The sequence below is a fragment of the Pongo pygmaeus genome, chromosome 15, assembly GCF_028885625.2.
Source record: "Pongo pygmaeus isolate AG05252 chromosome 15, NHGRI_mPonPyg2-v2.0_pri, whole genome shotgun sequence".
NCBI classification, from domain to species: domain Eukaryota; kingdom Metazoa; phylum Chordata; class Mammalia; order Primates; family Hominidae; genus Pongo; species Pongo pygmaeus.
This window is the reverse complement of record NC_072388.2, coordinates 95,108,105-95,133,569: the sequence shown is the minus strand read 5'-3', so window position 1 is coordinate 95,133,569 and position 25,465 is coordinate 95,108,105. Positions and strand designations below refer to the sequence as shown.

General features: G+C 48.3%; 1 protein-coding gene across 1 annotated transcript in view; it reads right to left on the bottom strand.

Moving 5' to 3' along the window:
• The window catches only part of C15H14orf132 (chromosome 15 C14orf132 homolog), a 54,466-nt gene extending 29,544 nt beyond the window's left edge, over positions 1 to 24,922 (bottom strand). Inside the window, exon 1 of the mRNA XM_054449044.2 lies at positions 24,711 to 24,922. Within this exon, the coding sequence (XP_054305019.1) occupies positions 24,711 to 24,737 (27 nt within the window). The 5' untranslated portion in view covers positions 24,738 to 24,922. The remainder of the gene's footprint in view (positions 1 to 24,710) is intronic.
• Positions 24,923 to 25,465: the final 543 nt, after the last annotated feature.

Here is a 25,465-nt window from a genome sequence, read left to right as displayed (position 1 = left end):
ATTGGGGTACAGGTGGTTTGTGGTTGCATGAGTAAGTTCTTTAGTGGTGATTTGTGAGATTTTGGTGCACTCATCTCCCGAGCAGTAGACACTGCACCGTATTTGTAGTCTTTTATGCCCCCTTCCACTCTTCCCCTAAGTCCCCAAAGTCCACTGTATCATTCTTGTGCCTTTGCATCCTCATAACTTAGCTCCCACATATCAGTGAGAACATACAATGTTTGATTTTCCATCCCTGAGTCACTTCACTTAGAATAATAGTCTCCAATCTCATCCAGGTCACTGCAAATGCTGTTAATTCATTCCTTTTTATGGCTGCCTAGTATTCCATCTCATATATATATGTCATAGTTTCTTTATCCACTTGATGATTGATGAGCAGTTGGGTTAGTTCCATGATTTTGCAATTGTGGATTGTGCTGCTATAAACATGCGTGTGCAAGTACCTTTTTTGCGTATAATGACTTCTTTTCCTCTGGGTAGATACCCAGTAGTGGGATTGCTGGATCAAATGGTAGCTCTACTTTCAGTTCTTTAAGGAATCTCCACACTGTTTTCCATAGTGGCTGTACTAGTTTACATTCCCACCAGAAGTGTAGAAGTGTTTCCTGTTTACCGTATCCATGCCAACATCTACTCTTTTTTGATTTTTTTTATTATGGCCATTATTGCAGGAGTAGGGTGGTATCGCATTGTGGTTTTGATTTGCATTTCCATGATTAGTGATGTTGAGCACTTTTTCATATGTTTGTTGGCAATTTGTATATCTTCTTTTGAGAATTGTCTATTCATGTCCTTAGCTCACTTTTTGATGGGATCGTTTATTTTTTTATTACGGATTTGTCTGATTTTGTTGTAGATTCTGGATATTAGTCCTTTGTCAGATGTATAGATAGTGAAGACTTTCTCCCACTCTGTGGGCTGTCTGTTTACTCTGCTGACTGTTCTTTTGCCGTGCAAAAGCTCTTTAGTTTAATTAGGTCCCAGCTATTTATCTTTGTTTTTATTGCATTTGCTTTTGGGTTCTTGGTCATGAAATCCTTGCGTAAGCCAATGTAGGGACGTGACTTTTGTTGTTCCTCAAAAGGATGCCACATGGCCAGGCATGGTGGTTCACCCCTGCAATCCCAGCATTTTGGGAGGCTGAGGCAGGTGGATCACCTGAGGTCAGGAGCTCGAGACCAGCCTGGCCAACACTGTGAAACCCCGTCTCTACTAAAAATACAAAAATTAGCTGGGTGTGATGGCATTTGGCTGTAGTCTCAACCACTAGGGAGGCTGAGGCAGGAGAATCGCTTGAACCCAGGAGGCAGACGTTACAGTGAGCCAAGACTGTACCACTGCACTCCAGCCTGGGTGACAGAGTGAGACTCTGTCTCAAAAAACAAACAAACAAACAAAAAAGGATGCCACAGTCCTGTTCCTTGGGTGGACAGTACTTTTCGAGAGATCACTTCTTATAAGGAACCTCCATCCTATTCATCCTCTGTTCCTGAGGGGATGGCAGCTTTGACAGGAGCAAGGAGGCCTGAGACCCACCCCAGCTGCAAAGTCAACGGCTGCTTCACAGCTCCCTGGCCTCCGCTTACCCAGCTTTCAAACAGACATGACGATTCCTGTCTCATCCACCTTCCAAATTCTTTAAAAGCATCAGATGAAAAATTTTTTTCTGTGATAAAGGTACTGACACCCACTCTTTTAGTGACTCTGGGCAGAAAGGGTCTGTGGTGTCTCTTTGATCCTCAGTGTTTTGCACATAGCAGGTACTCAATAAATGCTCAGTGGCTTGTCTGGGCGAAATCAAGTCTATATTATGCTCCATAGGTAACCTGTCTGTCGGAGAGAAAATCGTCTGAGAAACAAGATTGGATTCATCCTGAGAGTATGTAAGGGCACTCCGAAGGCCAAAGAAGAATGTACCTGGCAGCCCAGGAGTGAAGACAGCACTTTAATTCTCTGTTGAGAAACCTGGGTTCCAGTTGCCGAAATGTTTGGCAAAGGGATCTGGGCCACTCCCTAGGGTTTCTGACACGGATGCAGCTCAGAGTGGTGGAATTTCGAGGATGTGAACCTTAGCAGCCGCGAGCAGGGAGCTGGGCAGGAGGAATTTTTCCTAAGAGGCAGGAAATGCCTCCTTTCCAATCGAAACAGGCAGTGCTGCTGTTTCAAATTATTACCATAAAGACACATGTGGAGGGCTGCAATGTCCATGTCAGCTTTTGCAAATGGCAGGGGAGATAGAAAATAGATTAATGAAAGGAAAACACGAAGATCCGTTGGTCCTTTTTGTTTTCTTTCTTGATTAATGGGGAGCATTTGGAGCTGGTGATGCTCATCTCATGGTTGAGGTTGAAAGAGGACTAGGGGTTCAGGCCAGGGTGCAAAGTCAGGCTCTCTCTCCGACTGGTAGCATAGCCACACATCCACTCCTTCACTCCAAGCCCATTTTCTTTACCTGACCTGTGGTTCAACACCCTAGTGGGCAGACTGTGGAAGGTTCAGAGAAGACATATGCACATGGCAGGGACTCGATCCATGGAGCGACTTGCTGGAGAAAAGCCATGAGCAGACAAGAAAAGCTGCCTGCAAGGGCTTTTGACTTCAACATGAGCCAAAGGACTGGACCAGCTGGATAGAAGGTTTATCCTCAGGAAGTTTGATTAACTCCTCGTTAAGGGGGAATGTGGTGACTGAGATAGAAGACAAAGTATTAGAATAATTGTTCTGTTGAGCATTTGTAAGAAAGCTGTGGAATGATGCTGAGATGTTTGTTTATTTATTTATTTATCCATTTATTTATTTTTAGAGAGAGGGTCTTACTCTGCCACCCAGGCTGAATGCAGTTGTGTGATATTGGCTCACTGTAGCCTCAAACTCTTGGTCTCAAGCAATCCTCCCGCCTCAGCCTCTCAAGTAGCTGAAACTACAGGCATGCACCACCACACCCAGCTAACTTTTTATTTTTTGTAGAGACCCGCCCTGTCTGGTCTCCAGCTCCTGGCCTCAAGCCATCCTCCTGCCTCAGCCTCCCAAAGTGTTGAGATTACAGGTGTGAGCCACTGCACCTGTCCTGAGATGTTTATTTCTTTAAATATTGCCCACCCAAAGGCACACGATGGCAAATTAGTGCTACTTAAAAGAAAATACAATAAGTTAAACCCACAGAGAATCAGAACCGCAGTGAATCATATCTGCCACTGCAGACGTTCATCACACACAGCTCTAGCTCTGGCGGTGCGCTCTCCAGGCAGCCACGTTTGCTGTTTGTCACACACACAGTTAGCTCCTTAAATGAACCTATGAACTAAAATGAGGGGTGCGAATACATGCCCAATGGCAATAGATAACACCAACCCCAGCTACTCCAACAGGGAGAAGGTGCAGGAACAAAGAGCTGGGCCATCCGCACCCCATGTCTGACTTGGCTACTAAGGAGCTGTGTGACTGTGGACTAATCCCTCACCCTCTCTGGGCCTTATCGTTCTTACCTCTAAATGTGGATAATGAAAATATTTCCCTCCTTGAGGTGCCGTGAGGACTTCTTGAGCTGACAGAAGAAAAGCCCTGAGAACGAGGCCCAGTGCATGGTTTTGGGCACAGAGCCTAGCACCAGGGAAATGGTAATTTAATAAGCTGCCACTGTGTTTAGTTTTAGTAGCATCAGTAGTAGGTGATGGTCGTGGCATTGTCTTTGTTTTTACAATTTAAAGATGGTGAATGTTCTGGGAAGAACTTTTTCAAACTTGAGAATTATGAGCTTACTGTTTTCCTTCCTATTCAAAGGTCTACGGCAAATACACAGTGGGCTATGGAAATGGGCAGGGATGTGTCTCAGGGCTCAGGGCACCCTTTACCCAGACCCCTCCCATCTCAGCTCCTTGGATGTTTGGCATGGGAGATGTGGGACTTATTTCTCTTTAGATAGATGTGTTTGCTGGGTTTTCTGATGCTGGGCTGAGTCCCTGGCACTGGGCACGGGTGAGAGGGAAGACGCCTCTGGTCATAGCATGGAGGTGAAGTTCCTGCCTCTTTCAGGCATGCAGCACAGGAATTGGGGGTGGCTGAGGAGGAAATCAAGTGAATGGGTGAGGCAAGGGAGAAAGACAGAGTAGGGAAGGACACTGCTCTGTCAGGGAGCTGAGCCCTGAGTCCCCAGATGGTAGCATGAGAATGAGGGTGCAGAGGATAAAAAATCTGCTGAATAAACTCAATATTCTGTTTAGCCACTCATGCACGGCGCTGGAACTCTCTACATGTCACAAAGCATGTCGCAGCTCACTTGGCTGGTCAGTACTGGCCGTGCTAATAGAACAGCTGTCATTCCATTTTTACTGTTGCAGAGATGGTAGCTGTAGGGGGTCACCTTTGCAAAGATCACACAACCAGTGTGGGGGCCAGCAGAGACCTGGGCCTATGACACCAATCCCACCTCCTTCATTTTCTGTGCAGAATTGACTTCATACCAGCCCTATGTCCTGTGCTGGGAAGCCACACAAGAACCAGCCGATCAGCTCCACAAATGACGATCTAGCCGATAGGGAGGGAGAAGTCCCTAGGAATGCTACAGAAGAGCACTGGCCACTCGGAAGAAAGGACAGTGTCTTAGCGTGTGGGATCCAGGCACCTGGCTTTGTGGGAAGGGGATTCTGAATCCAGCATTGAAGGAGGGGAGGGGGGCATCCCAGGGACAAGGCACTGAAAATTTGGGGCATCACTATGGGGAGCTGCATGTGTCTCAGCCTGACTGGTGTGGGCACCAGGAAGATGCATTTCAGGCCCAGGCCTAGAGATGGGATCTGCTCATGGGAACAAGGGTTGGCCCAAGGACCTGGCACTGTATCCCATGGATGGAGGAAGCCACAGAAGACCCTCAGCAGGAGAAAGCTCCCTCTGGCAAGGGTGAAGAAAGGAAACAGATCAGGAAGCAACTGGAGACACCCCCCAGGTGAGAAGCACCTGCAGTGGTCCAGGGAGGAGGAAAGGTGGGGGCAAGGGCTGCAGCAGTGGCATGGGAATTTGGATGGATGTTACTGGGTCAAGAAATACCCAGCCCAGCTAGGGCCCCCTCAGCAGAGACTGCTACCAGGTTAAAGAATATCTTATGAGCTATGCTGCCATGTGACAAGTGAGCACAGCACAGTGGCTGACAGCAAGGATGCCCAAACACGACCTGCAAATCCCCCTCTGCCACTTGCTCCCTGTGTGGGTTGGTGACATAATCCTGAGGCCTCAGTTTCCTCATCGGTAGAATGGGAATGATGAGAAGTGCTGAGAGCAGTGCCTGGCCCTTCATGAGTGCTCAATACATGTCAAGCTGTGTCATTATTATCTGTTATATTTGCAAAGCTGTTTGTACAAATTACCACATCCAATGTTCAAAATAAACCCATGGGGCAGGTTTTTTGTTTTGTTTTGTTTCTTTGACAGTGTCTCATTCTGTCGCCTAGGCTGGAGTGCAGTGCTGCAATCATGGCTCCCTGTAGCTTCGACCTCCTGGGCTCAAGCAATCCTTCCACCTCGGCCTCCTGGGTAGCTGGGACTATAGGTGTGCACCTGGCTAGGCTAATTTTTTAACACCGCACCTGGCTAACTTTTTTGTAGTTTTTGTAGAGACAGAGTCTCACTATGTTGCCCAGGCTGGTCTTGAACTCCTGAGCTCAAGCAATCTGCCCACCTCAGCCTCCTAAAGTGCTGGGATTATAGGTGTGAGCCACTGCGCCCAGCCTGGAGAAGGTAATCTTGAGCCCCTCTTCAAATATGCAAACAGGCTCAGTCATGACTTTCTCGGGATATACAACCAGGCTCTGGCAGAGCCAAGACTGGAGAATCGAAGCCCCTTGGGCAACCTGTGGCTACCCTGCACAGGAGATAGCCCCCCAGCTGTTCCCAGCCCTGCCAGTGGCAGCCCTACTGCTGCAATGCTGTAGGAGGCACCTGGGAGAGCTGGGCCAGGCAGGGAAATCTATGGATCCTTCCCATTCTCTGTTTGAGATGCATCCTGTCTGATCTATGAGCCCAGGTGGCTGCTGCTTTCTGCTTGAGGGCACAGACTCGTGGATGCATTTTCCAACATCACTTTTAATCTCCCCAACATGCCTGAGTGTCTGGCTGTGTGGGAAAATCCACAACGTTGACTTCAATTAAAAACTGTTCTCATGCCTCTTGCTTTGCTTGAAATGTTCTCAGCATGGGTGAAGGATTGGAGTCTTTCAAGATGTCTCCAGCAAGAAGGTAGATGATTAAAACCTGCCCCAGGAGGCCTGAGATGGTGCATAAGTATAAATAAGCCAATGTTCACAAGATTCTTAAAAGAAGGGGGAGGTGAGCTGAGGTGGGAGTTAGGGAAGAGGGGAGGTAGAAATGGTGTCATTAAGGATCTTTATTCCAATGGAATAAAATAGCATCAGGTCACAGAAGGTAGTTATTTCCAGGAGCCACAAGTTGTGTTTGTGAGTAAGTTGGACACAGACAGAGGTGTAGAGTGACCGAGTGAGGAGGATCTGCCCCATGAAGTGCGGGCAGGGAGGAGAGTGGAGACCCTGAGCTGAGGAAGTGAGCCATGAGACACAGCACGTGGGAGCCAGCTGGCTGGTTCAAATCTGAGCCTCAGCTGCTTCACCTGAAAATTGGGCTCAATTGTAATCTCGACTTCAGAGCATGGTGTTGAGGCTTAGCTGTGCTGCTCTGTGTAACGCATTCAACAGAGAGCCTGGCACATGGCAAGGCAGGCATTAGCATGGTCAGTATGGTCAGTTTTGGTTATGGTGACTCAAGGGACCAATGGCACCTGACAGTTAACTTCTCCAACCTCTGCAACAGGAACCAAGAGATGTGAAGGAATTTCAGTGCCTCCACATGGTTCTCCACGAAGGATCCAGGGGTGGAGGTGAGCTTCCTTCCGGGCAGAATACAGGAGGCCTGCAGGATTCTCTCCCAGGATGTCTACTAGCACCACGTGATTTTCCTGACCCAAAGTATAAAAAATGGACTCTACTTCCAAGGATCAATAGACATCATTCATCAGCAGGAGGCCAAACAGATTCCCCTTTTGCAGAAGCCATCACTCCTGCAATGTTTGGCAAAAAGGAGTCTGCTGCTGGGCCGGTTCACCCTGTGTGCCACTGGGGTTCAATGAGCTCCTTCAGCCTTAACCATTCCAGTAGATGTCCTGAGGTCTACTCAGCATCAGAACAGAGCAACAGGCAGCTCCAGCCATTGGAACTGGTCTTAGTTTAGCTTGTTTGTGCTGCTATAACAAAATCCCACAAACTAGGCAATTTATACACAATAGAATTTTATTTCTCCCAGTTCTGGAGGCTGGGAAGTCCAAGATCAAAGTGCAGGCAGGTCTGGTGTCTGCTGAAGGCTTCTCTGCTCTCTGCTTTTGTGCCTTGCTGCTGCACCCTCTGGAGTGAGGAAGGCTGCGTCCTCACAAAGTGGAAGGGACAGGAGTGCATTCACCACCTCAAGCCCTTTTAGAAGGCATTAATCCATTCATGAGGGGGTTAAGCCCTCGTGGTCTAATCACTTCCTAAAAGCACATTTGTTTCTTGACCGGGTAATACCATTGCATTGGGGATTAAGTTTCAACATGAGTTTTGCAGGAGACACAAACATTCAAACCACAGCAGAACCCTGGAGGTGTGCCTGTGAGCCCCATTAAGTGTCTGATGTTTGAGTTACCTTCATACTGGCTATAGCCCTGATTAGATGGAGCATACTTTGAGGCCAGTGGCCCTGATGATTGACAACCCTGGAGCTGAGAGGGACCTTGAGCACCTACCAAAGTCCTCTGTCATGTATGGTGACCAGTGTTTTTGCCATACATCACAGAAGGAGGCGTGGGGAGCTGGCACCATCGACAGGTGAGGTGCAGATAAATTGTATGAGGCTATAAAGAATTTGGACCGGGGTTTTCTGACTGCAACTCCAGGAGTTTTTCCATCTCCCTATGAAATAAGAGATCTTAGGGTCTACCCACTCAACCTGCATTTTGCAGACCAAAAAAACAGAAAATAGTGCAATGTCATCATAGGCACCATTTCCTGGCCAGCCTCTGCACACACATGGACTTACCTAATCCTTACCCCTCCACGAGCCAGGAGAGGTCATTATCCCCACTTTACAGAAGAGGAAACTGAGCTCAGGAAGATGGGTGATGTGCTCGAGTCGCCCAGCTGGTTTCAAACTCGGGATTCAAACCTAGGTCAGTCTGATTGCCTCTCAAACCCTTGACCACTATGCAGTGCTGAGTCCCTCAGTGGAGCCCAGCGAGAAGGAGGAGGTTCCACTCTCCTCTCCCTGAGGTCACACAATATGCGAGCAATATTGTCAAGACCAAAAAAGCCCAGCTGACCACCCTGACCCCCTTGCAGGGTGCCTTAGGCAATTCTGTATTCCCCAAGCCAGAAGCTCACAAAGGGCCCTGTCACGTGAATGCTGAATGTACAGTCAATTGCTGCTGCATGCCACCAGCATGCTGAGTGAGCTGCAAGAGGCTTGCAAATTGTTTTGCTTTTTCTAATAATTTCCCTCTGGGGAGCAGCTAGAATGGCCTACACTGCATTCCGAGAGGCTCAAGCTATCCAAATAGCATCATAAAGGCTTTACTGAGCACCTGTCCCTTGCAGGAACATTCCAAACATTTCATGTTTATTATCTCCTTTAATTATTTCTTAAATCCTAGGGGGTGGGTTCCTTGTAACAAAGGACACTGAGGCTTAGCTTAGAAAGTACCACCCAGTCCCAGAGCCTAGGTGTGACCCGGGCTCTGAGATCTCTGCTCCAGGCCTTGCAACGCCAGCTACCCAGGTGATTCTGCCCCACTTGGCAGGGAAGAAACAGGAGCCAGAGGGCTAAGTCAGGGAGGGATAGTGAAGGAAAGAGATTTAAGTGGTCAGAAGGATGGGCTCTAAATCACAGTGATCTCGGCCCTGCTGCTTCCTCTCCATGGTCTATTCTGTATCAGGCACGGTGAGGAGGCTTCATGAACACTACTTCAGAGAATCCCTTACAGAACTTCTGGAAGATAGGAATTATACCTCCTCTTACAGGCTGCAGAAAATGGAGGATCAGAGAGGTTAAAGAGTTTGCCCAAGGTGATACAGCTCAGCAGTGGTCAAGCTGAGATGCAGGCCCAGATGTACGCAGCTGCATTTGTGAGGGATATGTATAAATGCATTGTTGGAAGGCAGTTCTCCATAGAATCCTGTTCTGTATGCCTTTTGAATAGAGGATTTGATAGGCTGTGTTCTGGACTATCTTTTCAAGATATGGGTAAAGTAAACAGCCCTGAAAAAAGACAGTGTCCCCTCTCGGGCAGATGGCACATCTGTTTCCTGACCGGGATAATTATATCTCTCACTCTGAGGCAAAGGCTGGGCAGGTTTGTCAGCAGTCTCCCTGAAAAGAGTGGGTTTTCCTAAGCTTGAGGTTCCTCAGCTGTCACACAAACCCACCGCATGTGCAGAACCCACCCGGGCTGCTCCACGTTGCCCCATGGGACCTGCAGAGCAGGGAGCACTGATGTGAGCATGAAACTCAAGCTGCTTGCTGCGGTGTGAGTGATAATGCCCTTTGACTCCGGGAGTCTCATGTCTTCTGTCTGCATCTTTGAAATTTTGGAAGACTAACTTGAAGGCAAAGTAAAATTGCAAACCCCTCACAGTTCTTGACGTATCTGTGCTAAGCTTCAAAAAAATCAGTTGTAAAAATCCTGGAGGAGAGACGTGGCTGAACAGCAGTGTTTAGGAAAGAGAGATCTCCTATCAGAATGAGTCAAAGGTTTTGCATTAGACAAGGCAAGATTTGGCCCTCACTGGCCACATTAATGAATGTATTAGGGCTAGATCCAAGGAGGTAATAGATTTTCCTGAATTATTATGTCCTGTTATGAAAAAACTGTTCTATAAGAACACTGACAGACTAGAGTCTGACCTAGTGAAGATTTTTAGAGAGAATGTGCATTTGGGAAAACAGTTGAGGAAAATGGCTACATTTAGTCCAAAAAAAGGGATGATGTGGAGGGGGGATATAGAGTTTTGGTTCAAACATAATAATTGCTGGTGTTCGTGCTGCCCTGCACAGTTTGTTCTTTCTCATTCACCATCTCATTTGATTCTCCCACCCATACTATGAGCTATTACTACTGTTCCCATTTAACAGAAAGGGAAACTGAGGCGCCAAGAAATTAAGCATCTTGTTCCAAGTCAAACAGCCCCAAATCATGAGTGGCGGAGCCAGGCCGAGAACTCAAGCCTCCTGCCTCCCCATCTCAGGTGCCACATTACCATATTTAAGCGGCAAAATCCCAAGCCTTGTGGTAACTTATCATAACTACCATCAGTGCACTGCACAAATGAGAATGCCGTGGCTGGGGACCATGATGTGATTTCCCCAGCAGCACGGTGGCAGGGCCATGCTGTAGCCTAGGGAGACCTGACTCCCGTGGAAGTCTCTGTTTGGCGAGGTGGTGAGCCTCGTGTTGCTAAAGATACAGACACAGCGGGTGACTCACCCTGCATAAGGGATGATGGGGAGGGATTCTGGCACATTACAGTCTGTGCTTCTACATAGGCGGTTTGGTCAGGGTCCCAGAATAGCGCAAACAGAAGAGTCAGAACATCCACCACGTTCTCCAACTGAGGGCTCATTATGCTCACTGCAGGCATTTATTAAGGCCTTCCACCGGCCAGGCCCTGGGGCTGTAAAGAGAGGCACAGCTTACTCCATTAGCCCTGAGGGTCTCCTATGCAGAGCAGAGGCAGACAGATGGGTAAAGAGAGTGATGCGACAGACGCTTGAGTGTTCTGCTGGAGGCTATGGCTTGACTCCCCGGAGTGCTCCCTCCCCAAGGCCTCATGACTGTGGGTGGGACCACATCCCTCCTTTTTTTGGTACCTCCTCCCACAGTGGGCTGCTGGAGACTGACGGGGTGAGCCGTGTGACCTGGCTAACAGTGTTCTGTAACACCGGGAGGCTTCTGGGTGACAGGTGGCCATTGGAGACTGAACAGGCCAGGGCCATCATGGAGGTGGGGCTGTGCTCCTCCTACAAGACCACTAGCTGCTGTTGGGGCTCAGCCTGGGATTTCTAGGACTACAGAAGAGGAGGGGGCCTGCCTGCTCCATGCTGGGCCTGGCCAGCCCAGGGAGAGTCCCCTTCCGGGGGCCAGGGGTCTGCCCAGGCTCTGCTCATCTTCTGCTGCCTTCCTGATGGATTCATCAAAGTCAACATGTACTGGGCACCTCTCTGCATGGCTGCCGGGACACAGAGGTGAGCGGACAGCAGGGGCTGTGTGATGCCCTCACTCCTTGGTCACCTTTCATAGGAGGTGAGCAGCTGTCAGGACAAGGTGCCATTAGCGAGAGCAGGCACTTTAGTGCTTGTTCCCCAGCGTCCCCAGTGCCTAGAATGGTGTCTGGCCCATCCTCAGTGCTTGTTAACACTTGAGAATTAAATGGGCCGGGGAAAGGTGTGGATTCTGGACACAGTTTCAACCAACCCCACTCATTTTTTAAAAGCAAGAATATTAGTCAAATACAGTGAGGCCCACAAAACTCTGAAACAACATTTCAGTCTTCCCAAAGGGATCCAAAAAGCCCCTCTAAATGGCCTCTGGGTAGGGTGACCAGCCATCCCAGTTGGCCTGGGGCTGTCCCGGTTTCAGCAATGGAAGTGAAAGTCTCCTGTCTTGAAAGCCCCTCAGCCCTGCAGAAACCGGGGTGCTGGGTCACCTTACCTCTGAGTCATGATTTTGACAGAGAAGTCCAGAGGTTTAGAGAGGTCAGCCCTCTCCAAATACAAGCCCCACTGCAAGACCTTGAGCCGGCGTCTTACCCTGTCTGGCCTCCACTCTCCTCCTGAGTAAACTGAATGATCACAGGTTCACACCATGGAATCATTCAGAGGAAGAAGAGGCAGAATGCCTGTAGTGCTGGGCCCAGCATGCAGCAGACACTTTGTAGGGGTACAAGAGAGCAGCGCTGGGGACTGGGGAGTTTGAGGACTTGGGGCAAGGGTGGGGGACTTGGTGCTGTCCAGATCGCTGGCCTTGGGGAAAGTCATAATCCAGATTCCAAGAGGAGGTGCCTGGCAAGCTGATGCAAGACATAATTTTCTGTCCAGGTTTTTCTTGTGCCTTTATTGATTCCCTGCTCTTCCTTGATTGGTTTATGAAATATTTACTGGGTCTAGCCCTGGGCTGGGCAGCAGCAATCCTGACATAAATGAGACGAGAACCTTGGCCCTCAAAGGAGCCTTGGAAGGTGAGGGATGCTCTGATGGTGAGCTGCTTGGAGCTGCAGGGGCAGAGGAGAGGGATGGCCCCTCCCAGGAGGAGCAAGCTTCCTGTCCTCCAATGCCCCTCTCAATTCTTTCAGCCTCCTGTGGGGTCCCCACCCCCACCTCTGGCACCAGCCTGTCTGAGTTGTGGGACACCTGGCTTCAGCCACAATACACTCTGCCCAGACAGGCTGCAGAGACAGCCAGGCTGGAAGGGGTTGTGACATAGAACCACACTCTCTGGGGCTCAGATCTGCCTCCATCTCACCCCAACACTCTAGATCTGTGATTCAGATCTAGCCTTGACCCCAGCTTAGCTTCTTCTCATCTGGATGACTTTGGGCAAGGCCCCAAAGCTCTCTGAGCCTCGATATCCTCTTCTCTAAAATTGGCGCACTGAATGTGTTGCCTTCATAGGCTGCCTGTGCAGCACAGAACCTGGCTCTTAGCAGGTGCTCAAGATTCACCTACGACATCTATCCTTTCCTTCCACCAGAGGGCGGGGCTCCTGCCTCACAGGTCTTCATGCCTAGGAATGATGTTCTGTATGCAATGTGTGCTCTCACGCTGTTGGCAAGGATGACAAAGACGATGAAGGCTGGCAATCACTTCTTTCTGGCTTTCCACATTCCCCAACACAGCCTGCCTGCATGGCTGGCCCTGCTTGATTGATTTGATTATTGGGATACACAGCAGGACCCGGGTGGAACCTCCATAGGAAGAGAAGAAGGATTGGCAGGAGGTCAGAGAGAAGGCAGGAGATGCAGGAAGGGCTGCTAAGACTCGGTGGAGAGAGACGGCTTCAGGGTGCCTGGGAGAGCACATTAGTCAGCCCCCCTCAGGTGTCCCTCAAAGCTGCTGGAAACCAAGTCTTAATATATTTCTAATCAGCTTCCAGAACTTCATGCTGAGGAGACAGATGAGGGGTCCTCACGAGGGCTGGAGGAAATGAGCAGTGTTCCAGCTCTTGGCTAAACGGGAGGCTGGCAAACTGCGTAGGCCTCAGGCTGGAGCAACCTGCTCCCACCATTTCCCCTCACTTTCATCCTTCTGGGGAACAAGGCTTTCTAGGGCCCAGGTATTTGGGATGGAGGCCTAAAGAACCCATCTCTGCTCACTGAACTGCCCAACTCTGGCTCCTGGTCTACAGACCCCACACCTGAATCACAGACTGGCTCCCTCAATGTCTCATGGAACCTGTCACAGGATACTTGGAAGAACTCCAAGTGGCAACGGCAGACTGGAAAGGAGTTAGTTAGGCTGGTCCATGCATGATTAGGCGTCCTCACTTGTTATTCCCCAGGCTCACTTGACCTGTAGAGTATGTACGTATGTTACTCACATTTTGTGGCATTTGGGAGACAGGGAGAAAGAGAAGTGCTGGCTGGACCAGGGGTCCATAGCTGGGAGGTAGGGGTAATGGTCTAGATTTAGATTCAAGTGTTAACATTCCTTTTCCCACAATGGGAGAAAAGGAGGAAGGGTGGAAATACAGCTGTTAAAAACACAGGCTTATGAAAATTCCACGTCCAGCCAAAATGGAGTAATATGGACTAGATTTACCCTCCCAACTGAAACAACTGAAAAACCAGATAAAATACATGAAAATGATTTTCAAGACACCGGACATCAGACAATGAAGGACAGTGACCTTGAGAGATGGGAAATTAGCAAGGTGAGCCATACAGGTGCTCCAGTTTACTGCCTATGGAAAGTTTCCAGGCCATGGAGCAGGAAACTCAGACAGGGCTCAATGGACTCCCTGAGTTGAAGAATGGAAATGAGAGTCTGAGGAGAGTAAGGCAGCTGGAGACCACATGGCAGAGTATGGAGAGAAGACAGCTGCCCACAGAAAGAACCCTGGGGTTTGAGAGAGGGACCACTCAAACATTCAACAAAGGACAGATGAGTGCATGTTTGCACAGAAACTGCCTGAGGCAGGGAAAGAATCACCCTAAAAATTATAGAAAATAGTGCCTGGAACCCATATAGGGCCAGAAATAATGCCTGCTTCCATCACCCATTTTGAAAATCTCATCATTTATGAGGCACTGAGTAGGCAGAATTCTCAGAACAGCATTGCCTTAGTGATGGGGAATAATTACTCTTAGATTAAATTTGGCTTGATCCTGCCTAACAAATCTTAAAAACAGTACTTGCAAAAATCAAACTGTTCTCAAGCATCTGAACTGCATCCCAGAACAAAGCACAAGAATATTTATGGGAATACAAAAATATCTAGCATACACCACAGTAAAATTCACAATGTTTGGCATCCAACCAAGAATCATGAGGCATGTAAAGCAGCAGGAAAATATGAAGCATATGAGGAGAAAGGCAATCAATCAAAACCAATCCAGAATTGACATATTTGGAATTAATAAGTGAGGACATTAAAACAGTTGTTATAACTGTATTCCATACGTTCAAAAAGCTACAGGTAACAATGAACATGTTAAGAAGAGAATGGAAGAGATATGTTTTTATATAAAAGATCCAAATTAGCTTCTAGAGATGAAAACTATAGTATCTAGTATCAAAAGTACACTGGGTGGGGCTATTACTAATAGCAGATTAGATATTGCAGAAGAAAACCTTGTTAACTTGAAGACATATCAATAATAACTATCCAAATAAAACACTAACAGAAACAAAGACCAAAAAAAAAAAAAATGAAGAGAATATCAGTGAGCTGTGAGACAACTTCAGGTGACCTAATATATGTGTATTAGTCCCAAAAGAAGAGGAGAGAGAAGACAGAACTATATACATATATACACACAAACACACACACATATGTATATATATGGATACATATACACATATATATCCATATGTGTATATATATGGATATATTTGTGGATATGTATCCATATATAGGCACATATATATATACATACATATATATATCTCCAAAGAAATAATAGCAGAAAAATTCCAAAGGTGATGCAAACTATAAGTCCATAAGTGCAAGAAACTCTCCAAACTCCAAGCAAAAGAAACATGAAGAAAATGACACTAAAGTACATCATAATCAAATTGCCCAAAATCAATGATAAGGAAAAAATCTTAAAAGCAGCCAGATGTCAGAAAGATGTATTACGTTCAGAGGAACAAAATAAGGATGGCAGCAGATTTTGTGCTGAAAATAATGTAAACTAGAAGATGATGGAACAATCTTTAAACAAACTGTCGACTTAGAATTCTATGTCCAGGAAAAAACAAACAAACAAACAAACTTTAAAAAAAAAAGGCTTTTCTCCTCCGAGACATACAAAAGATGAAAGAATGAATCACCAGCACTTCTGCATTACTAAAAAAGTCTTTCAGGCAGAAGGGAAATGATACCATATAGAAACATGGATCTGCAGAAAGGAATGAAGGGCACTGGCTATAATAACGACATGGGAAAATAAATGAAAATTTTTCTTACTATTGAAACCATTTAAAAGAAAACTGACTTTCAACAAATAATAACAATGTAGTTTGAGGTTCATAACATATATACAAGGAAAATGTGTAACAAGAATAGCACAAAAACTTAGAGAGGAGAAATAGAGTTATACTGTTTTAAGTTCTTTCTGTATGTACAGTGGCATACTATCACTTGCAGATCCAATCTGACAATCTCTGCTTTTTAATTGGAGTGTTTAAACTGTTTACATTTAATGTGATTATTTATAAGGTTGGGTTTAAATCTATTATTTATTGTATTTGCTTTCTATTTTTTCATCTGTTCTTTCCTCTGTTTTTCTTCTTTTTCTGCCTTCTTTTAATAGGTTGTAATAAGTTAAAGATCTATCCTATAAATACAAAAGCAGCTGTAAATTAACAAAACAAAGAGTTGTGTTTAATAAGCCAGCAAAGGAGATAACATTGAAACATTTAAATTTCCCAACCCAAAAGAAGACAGAAAAACAGAGCAAAGGAAGGATGAATAAATAGAAAATACATACAATAAATAGTAGATTTAAACCCAACCATATCAATAAACACATTAAATGTAAAAAGTTTCAGCCAGGCACGGTGGCTCATGCCTGTAATCCCAGCACTTTGGGAGGCTGAAGCAGATGGATCACAAGGTCAGGAGATGGAGACCACCCTGGCTAACATGGTGAAACTCCATCTCTACTAAAAAATACAAAAAAATTTAGCTGGGCATAGTGGTGGGCACCTGTAGTCCCAACTACTTGGGAGGTTGAGGCAGGAGAATGGTGTGAACCCAGGAGGCAGAGCTTGCAGTGAGCCGAGATCACGCCACTGCACTCCAGCCTGGGCGACAGAGCGAGACTCTGTCTCAAAAAAATAAATAAAATAAAAGTTTCAACACTCCAATTAAAAAGCAGAGATTGTTAGATTGGATTTTAAAATAGGCTCTTAAAAATTTATGTCCGCAGAAAAACCTGAACACAGATGTTTATAGCAGCTTTATTAATAATTGCCAAAACTTCAGGTCATCTGCCTGCCTCAGCCTCCCAAAGTGCTGGGATTACAGGCATGAGCCACCGCGCCCGGCCCAACATGGCAAAACCCTGTCTCTACTACAAATACAAAAAATTAGCTGGATGTAGTGGCGGGCACCTGAAATCCCAGCTACTCGGGACGCTGAGGCAGGAGAATTGCTTGAACCCAAGAGGTAGAGGTTGCAGTGAGCTGAGATCATACCACTACACTCCAGCCTGGAAGACAGAGCGAGACTCCATCTGAAAAAGAAAGAGACGTGATGCAGAGACCTGTGTTTGATCCCCAGCTGTGTGCCCTCTAAGCCTCAGTTTCCTCACCTATAAAATGGATCTGAATGTGCCTATTCCATGGGGCCATTGCAAGGATTCAGTGAGATTCTGTGTGTTGCTCAGCACAGGGTTTGTCTGGTACCTCAAAGGCATCTGTTGAATGGTAGCTGTGATGGGAAGGTACAGGGACGTCTTGAGGGGACACAGTGAGGAGGGAGTGAACACAGATGGATCTCCATCACCTAATTGTAGAAAGAGCTGGGGTGCAGGACCTGAGCAGGACAGAGCACACAACAAGGGCTCCCTAAACACTCAAGCATTTCATTGGAGACCGGCCATCCACCCACGGATGTCCCGGTTCTCTTAGCTTTGTGAGATTCTATTGTTTCAAGTCAAATGTCTGAAATCTTAAAACACTAGAAATTTGGTCTAAAAAATCACTGGAATGTTTACTTCTTGAACTGCTCATTATACCTCTGCATAAAATGTAGCCTTATACCCTCTCCTGAAGCAGGTCTAATTAGAAGGATAAAATATTTAAATCTTTGCAATGGAAACCTGAAGTACAACAAGACAAGCCCTAAGATAACAGGCAATTTGTATTTTAATGATAATTCTTGCTTGAAGAAAAAGAAGCACTCATTGACTGAAGAAAATATTCTCTAAGAAGTGGACTGCCAGACTCCCTAGAATTCTGTTTTTCTGGGCAGTGATATGTTCCTCTGGGGACTGACAACTTCTGCTAGTTTCTTGCATATCTGTCAGAATGGGGCCCTTCCCGGTAGCTAAGACAGTTTCAAAAGATAACAAAATCACCTCTCCAATAGGAAGAGATGTCTTTTGTGTCTTTTTTCCCCTCCGTGAAAAATGATTAAAATGCAAATTAACTATGAGTCTTTCAAGGTCCTGGGGGTGAAGAGAAGGGGAATTAGCAGGGAAAATGACAAGGACAACGACCATCCATTCTGTCCCTCGCTCCTAGACACACACGCTACATCAAGAGCTGGAATCCGACTCCCCTCCCTTTAAATCTGGGCTGGCCTGGAGACTTTCTTGACTAAAAGAATGTAGTGTTAATGACATTCTGGGACTTCTAGGCAGGTCCTAAGAAGCCTGCAGCTTCTACCTGGAACTGCTGGAACACTCTTTCTTGGGGGAGCCAGCACCATGCAACAACAGCAACAACCTTGGGACCTCCATACTGGGAGGAAGCCCAAGACAGCTGAAGAAGCCCTTGCAGGATGAAATCCCAAGATGAGAGTGGCCAAGTTGCCTAGGGGCACCAGACAAGTTCGGAGGAAACTACAGGCTGGAAGCCTAGACTCCAGCCCCTGCTGTTCCAGCTGGTGCCACTGGGGCAAAAACAAACTGTCTAGCCAAGCCCTTCCTCAATTCTGGTCCCACAAAATCATAAGCACAATAAATGATTGCTTTAAGCCATTAAGTGACTGAAGTCATAAGCAGTAAGTAACAGAAACAGTCCACACCATGGTTGGTAGGTCTGGTAAAAATTTCTAATTAGTTGTTAATATTAAAACACCCAGAGTGCATGAGAAAATCAAAATTTCAGCTTTCTTTTAAACACAGAAGCACCTGTGGCCCTAGGCCTGTGTTTCTGCATGGCATGAGCAAGGGGCTAGAGCTCCAGAGCCGCCTCCAGGCCAGGCTGGCCAAGTTCTCCAGGGCATCACAGCCCCCACTCCATCCAACTCCACTCCATGAGGTCACCTGGCTGGTTCTGGGCTCCCTGGCCTCATACACCCACCCCTTCACTTCCTGACCCCTCTGCTCCAATGGCCACTAGCAACTCACACTCCCAACAGGAGACACTGTTTCAAGCCCTCTTGCCTTTGTGCACACAGTTCCCTCTGCCCAAAACACCCTCACTCCTATGTCTGCATAACCGCCATGCATCTCTCAAACTCAGTTCAAATAAAAAATCCCTGAAGGCTTCCCTTACCTCTGGGCTCTTGGGGCCCTTGTGTTTACCCCCGTCTTGTTATCTATCACTTGGAAGGCTCTGAGGATATCCCTTACCCCAAGCATTCCATGTAGGGAGGGCCTGGCACACAGGAAACATTTTCTAAGAGACTAAATGAACAGTTTTGTGAGGACACAGTTTTACCCCCATTTCACAGATAATGAAACTGAGGTTTAAATAAGTGATCTGTTCACTGCTGCTCTAAGATCAACAGCTGCTAATATGAGGGCCAAGATGCTTATCCTTTACGGGTCTTCAGAACCTGTTGTGGGTTGAATTGTGTCCCCTCGATAGGTGGAATGAGGTTCTAACCCCTGGGTCCTCTGAATATGTCCTTATTTGGAAACAGAGTCCCTGCAGATGTAATCAAGTTAAGATAATGTTATTAGGGTGGGCCCTAAGCCAATATGGCTGGTGTCCTCATAAGATGAGAAGAGACTCAGAGAGACACACTGGGAGAATGCCACATGACGATGCAGGCAGAGACTACAGCAAGGTGTCCACAAGCCAAGGAATGCCAAGGACTGCAGGTAACACTGTGATGCCAAGAGAGTGGCCTGGGACAGATTCCACCCCCAACCCCAGCACCTTCAGAGAGACTACTTTGGCCCTGCTGACACCTGGATTGTGGACTTCCAGCCTCCAGAACCATGACAGAATGAATTTCTGTTGTTTTAAACCACCTAGTTTGTAGTAATTTATCACAGCCTTAGGAAACTAATAGAGATTGGTTCAAGAATTTGTTTAAAAATGTACACGGCTGGGCACAATGGCTCATGCCTGTAATCCCAGCACTTCAGGAGGCCAAGGCAGGAGGATCGCTTGAGCCCAGGAGCTCTAGACCTGCCTGGGCAACATAATGAGACCTCATTTCTACTAAAAATAATTTTTAAAAGACTAGCCATCCATGGTGGCGTGTGCCTGTAGCCCCAGAGACTCAGGCAGTTGAGGTGGGCAGATTGCTTGAGCCTGGGAGATTAAGGCTGCAGTGAACCATGATCGTACCACTGCACTCCATCCTGGGCAACAGAGCAAGACTCTGTCTCAAAATAAAAAAGAATAATGATAATAAAATAAAAATGTACACAAACACAACCCCCTGGATGGATCAGAGGATGGTGATTCCCTGAAGCTAATCCATGGAGGGTCCCTGGTCCCCCCAGCTCTTGCAGGGGTGCTGCGATGACATGGAAGGATGGCCCTGCATCAGCGGATGTGGCTCCACTCCTGGCCCTCTGTTTGCCGGCTGAGCCTCCCTGGCTATTCATTCCAAATCTCCCTTTCTCGATGATGGGAATAATAAAGGCACCCACCTCAACTCCAGGTTTCCCACCTCTGGCAGGTGTGGCCTGGAGAGAGGGAGAAGCTCAGTTTTGGAGCAAGTTCCAAGGCTATGTCATTCTGGGCCCAAACATTTTAAGTTGCTGAATCGATACTGTGTTAGGTGACTTCCAGTGACCACATGAGTTTTTAATGGCCTAAGGGTGACCAGAGAGGCAGGGATCTGTTTCATCCAGGGAGGGAGAAGTGGGAGGGTGGATGTATCCTATAGGGTGGGCTTACACTCTGAGTCTCACCCTTCATCGACCACTGGGATCAGCTGGGGAATGCAAGGAAAGTGCTGGTGCCTGGCTTCCACCCCTGGAATCTGATGGGAGTATCGGAGGTGAGACGTGGGCAGCAGGACTCTTGAAAGCTCCCAGGTGATTCTAATGGCAACAACATTTGAGAACCACTGGGTTGAAACCACTCACTACAGGGACGGGACAGTGCAAGACAAAAAGAAGGTGGAGCTTTTACACCCGAGGCATGCTTTAACAGGAGAGTTACACCGTAAGAACAAGTGAAGGAGCCCTCCTGTCTCTGTTGTCCATCCCATTCCCCCATAATGAGTGCTGGCTTAGCATGCAGAACGTTCCTGAAATGTTCGCTCCCTTCCCACAGCATGATAGCCTCTGTGTCGCTGCACTTCTTGGATGATGTGGGCTTCCCCTGGAGCAAGTGAGCATCCCAACAGGCCCAAGTGGAAGCTAAGGCTTTTTAGGACTTGGCCACAGAATGTCACCAATACTGCATTCTCTTCACCAAGAAAGCCACGAGACTTTCTCTTCACCAAGGACAGTCCCAGATTTAAGGGGAGAAGAATCAGATTCCAGCTCTTGAAGTGGTGGGCAGCAAGCGTGTCCAGAAGGGACAGAGGGAATGCATGGCAGCTGTCTTTGAACATGGGTGATCCCGCCAATGACACAGGGATTTTGGACTCAGTCCTAAAAGACTGTGATTCTCCCCTTGTCCCCAGCCCACTGGGCGTCCAGGTGGCCCTGTCTTCTTGGCCACTCCTGGCCAAGGAGAAATGGATGCCCTTTTTCACGGTTCACATCCTCCAGAGTCTCCAGAGACTCAGGCACTGCGTGGAGTGGGGCTGGGGTGTTTCCAGGGTGGGGGAGAGGGCAACTGGGAGCCTCCAGGGCTCAGAAGCAAGATGGGGCCCACGAGCACACTCTCAGTGCCTGCAGCCTCTCTTACACCGTCATACAGCCACGTGTACCGCACCAGGGAGGGCATCTCTGTCTAAGAGGATTTGCCAGATAACTGGGGTCTACTCTGTACACCCAAAGAGGGTATCTATTTAATGCTTAGCTTTTGAGTGGAAAATCTTTCTAAAATGGCTTATGTGTTCTGGGTCTTCTTAAGCCAAAAACAGGAATCACATTTAACAACACAGGGAAGAAGAAACGTGGGCTTGGAGTCACGTGGATCTGGTTTCACTAACTTAGTTAATCACACAAGCGTGCACGCCCAGCCCCAGGCATCCCTCCAGCTTCTATCCTCTACAGGGGCTGAGGTTTTCCCAACGGTCTGTTTCAACTATATGCCATTCCCCTGCTCAATAACTTGCAGTGGCTCCCACTGCCTTACTGTAGATGCAAACTTCTCACCCCAGCAATCAGCACCTTCTATAATCTGGCCCTGGCCTCTGTCTCCCAGCCCTCCTGCACCCCTATCCTCTAGCTTTCTGAAGAACTCTGTGAATATTTCCCGGGATTCCCTATCTCGATACCTCTCCAACTAGAACAGTCTTAACTCCCAGGCCCACCAGGAGATATATGCCTATAGTTCTAATCCATCTACAGCCCCCATTCTCAAAGTCCTGATGATGACAGCTGTTCAGTGGCATTGGCATTTGACACTTTGAATTCACCATCTTTTCCTGTTAATGTCTTTTCATGAACATACATCTTGTCCTCATCCAATCCTCTAACAAATACTTGAGGACCTACTACGTGCTGGGCACCTTCTTCAACCCAGCACTTTAGCCATTCCCCTCTTTGGGTCTTAGCTGGGCCCATCATTTCTCGAAGATTTTATGAATATGCAGAAAGAAAATCTACGTCCTATTCAAGTTTGTCCTACAGGATCCCTGTCCCAGTGCCTGACACAGAGCTTGTCACAAGGCAGGTACTAGACATTTGCTGAGCAAGTGGATGGATGCACCAACATTTCGCTGCAAACTGCCCCCTGCTGAGGGAAAGACTGCACAGGGAGACGGTGACCATCACACACACCTGGTGGCCACAGGACACACCAGGAGCAGGGTCTGAGCACTTGCTCCAGCCAAGCACTGTGAAGTATTGCTGGTAGGGAAGTAACAGTTCCCATCTTTATGGGGATAATGGGATGAATCAACAGCAGAAAGCAATCTACTAGAAAGGCACAATAGTAGGACCACTTCCCAGAGGGAGGAGAAGAGAGAAATCATTCTGAAATAGATCTGTCCTGTACCTTATATTGTATCTTTCTCAGGATGAAGCAATAAGGTGGAAAACCCTTTGCGGATACTCAGGCCCAGATTTGAAATCCAGTTCTCCTCCTTACAAATGGCATGTTCTTGGGCAAATTATTTAATCTCGTTTAGTGTCCTGACCTGTAAAATCCTTACCGTCATGGACTTGTAAGGATTTGCTGTGATAAAATATGCCAAGCACCCAGCGTCTGGCACATAGTAGGTGCCCAACAAACCTTAGCATCTGTTCTCATGTGTGTGGTACTTCATGTTTCTGTTCCTTGCAGCTAGCACAGTACTGCGCATGTAACCAATGTCAAAAATGTGTCAAGGAGAACACATTGACCAAGTGGAATGTGAATTGTAAACAAAAAAGGAAAAATAGGAACCTGGTCTCTGGGCAGATTCCGCCTAAAGACGTTAAAAAGCCCTGTATTTATTTTGTCAAGTTGCCATGGCAGCAACTGATGCTTCAGCCAGCTCCGGGGTTAGCAAGGATCAATTTATCTTGTAACCATGGAAATTCCGGAGGTTCAGTGGGATCCAGAGGGGAAGGCAGACACAGTTCTTCTCCAGTCTAGAAATAAATCCTGGAAAGCCTCCTTAGTTTTCATGTAGCTAAAACCATCATTATCTAAAATGATGTTTACATGACAATTTTTATAAGTATGGATTTAGGCACAAGAGATGTAAAATCAGGCAAAAAAAAAAAGGGCCAGCGATACTCAGAAGGGCAATTAGCATCATGGAAAATTTAAGGGGCTGCGGGAGAGCCAGGATCTAGACCCTCAGAACTAACTTGGGGCTTCTGCATCTTTTAAGCCTCCATTTGCAGATTCTCTGTCCACACACAGTCTGGATTTTGCTGTCACTTTTTAAACAGGCTTCCACTACAGGTGAAGCCTGGGGAAAAAGAAAGTGTCCCCTCAAACTTCATTCCCTGTAAAAGAAAACAGCAGCAGATGGGATCCCTGCCACACACCCTGGAGACAGAAGGGAGCCTGGGTGGCCTCCCGACCTCTCTGCTCCCACCATAACCAACCAACACAACCAGAGAAGGTGCAAGATTTGGCTTTGGTAGATTGGGACTTACTCTCCCAGGCCAAATGCAGCCCTTTCCTGGAGCCAGCTCTGGGTCTTCTCTAGGGCCACAGACTGATGGAGAAATCTGGGATTTGTCTTTGTTCTGGCTCAGGAGAGTTGAGACACAGAAAGAGAATCATCACCCAAGCTCAGAACTCCAGGGCATTCTGCTGGAAGAAAATTCAAGCTGTGAGCGATTTGTTTTTCCGGCCATTGGGAGCCTGTTTGTGTCGGGGGGGCGGGTGGGTTCTGGCCGCGCTGGGCATTGGTGGCTCCATCAGACTCTACACAAAGCAAAACAGGACAAACGACCGCGGCGCGTCGACGCTTGGCGGGTCACGGTCACAAAGCGGGTCTCAGCGCCTTCCTCAGGCGGCGGCAAAGGGGGCGCTCGAGGTCACCGGCAAGAGACAGATTACTGGCGCCTCGGGAAAACAGAGTGGGGAAGAGCGAGACTGTGCGCCCATCCACGTTCGCGCGGGTCTGAGCTGCCCCGGCCTTGGAGGGCTCCGGGACCCCAGAAGGGGGACAGCAGTGGGGGATGGGCAGGAAGGGGGCGACTCGGGCTGCCCAGGCTCCTCGCAGCCTTCCTGCCAACGAGAGGGGCCCGGGTGAGAACAGCTCGAGCCGCGGGGGTGCCGGGCGCGCAGCCCGCCCCACCCCGGGAGAGCCGCTATCGCCGCCCCCGACGCGTGCACCAAGTGGGGGTGCCCGGCTCTGGACAAAGGACCGGGACGCGGATAGCGGGCGGGCGCCACTGCCCAGCCCCAGCGTGGAGGGCGAGACCGTGGCCCCGAACCTCCCCAAACTTGGCGGTCCGGGGCGCGTGGGGAGGGCGCCCCGTTACCTGCGCGGCCATAAAGGAGAGATCCATGGTGTCGATGCCGCCAGCGCTCGAGTCCTCGCTGCTGCCGCTGCCGCTGCGGGTCAGCCGCCTGCACAGTTGGCGGGGATCGGGCGGAGCAGCGAGCGTCCGGAGCCCGCACGGCGCCCTCGGCTGTCTCTGGACTTCTGGCTCCAGACCTCTACTAGGCGGAGGGCCCCGAGCGCGGGGGCGGGCAGGGCGGGGCGGGGCGGGGCGGGGCGGGGCTCGGGGGACGGGGCGCCCCTCCACGTGACCACTCCCGGCCCCACCCCCGGGGCGGGGTCCATCAGAAACCCCAAGCGCTCACAATCGCCTCCCTTCGTGGGCGGGATGGGGAAACTGAGGCCCGAGGCCGCCCTGCTGGTTTGTGCAAGAACCAGCCTGGAACCCAAGTCCTGAGCTGTTGGCGCCCCGCCCCGTGCAGTTGAACCCAACCCACCCGGGGCTGTGGGCAGCGCTCTCTTGGGGCTGACACGTTATCCCGTGCCTGAGGACCGAGATCCGAGTGACCTGGCTTTCCACGCCAACGCTCTTCCCAGAGTCCGGTATACTCCCGGCTCGGCATCTGGGCAGAACGAGGTTTAATCCTAGCCCTGCTTTGTCGTGCAGCTTGAGCAAGATAGTGTCTTTGAGCCTAGATTTCCTCATCTGTGAAAAGAGAATACAGAACCGAATAATTAAATGAGAGGGAATATAGCACGCGGTGTCCTCAATAAATGAGAGCCCTAACATGGCTA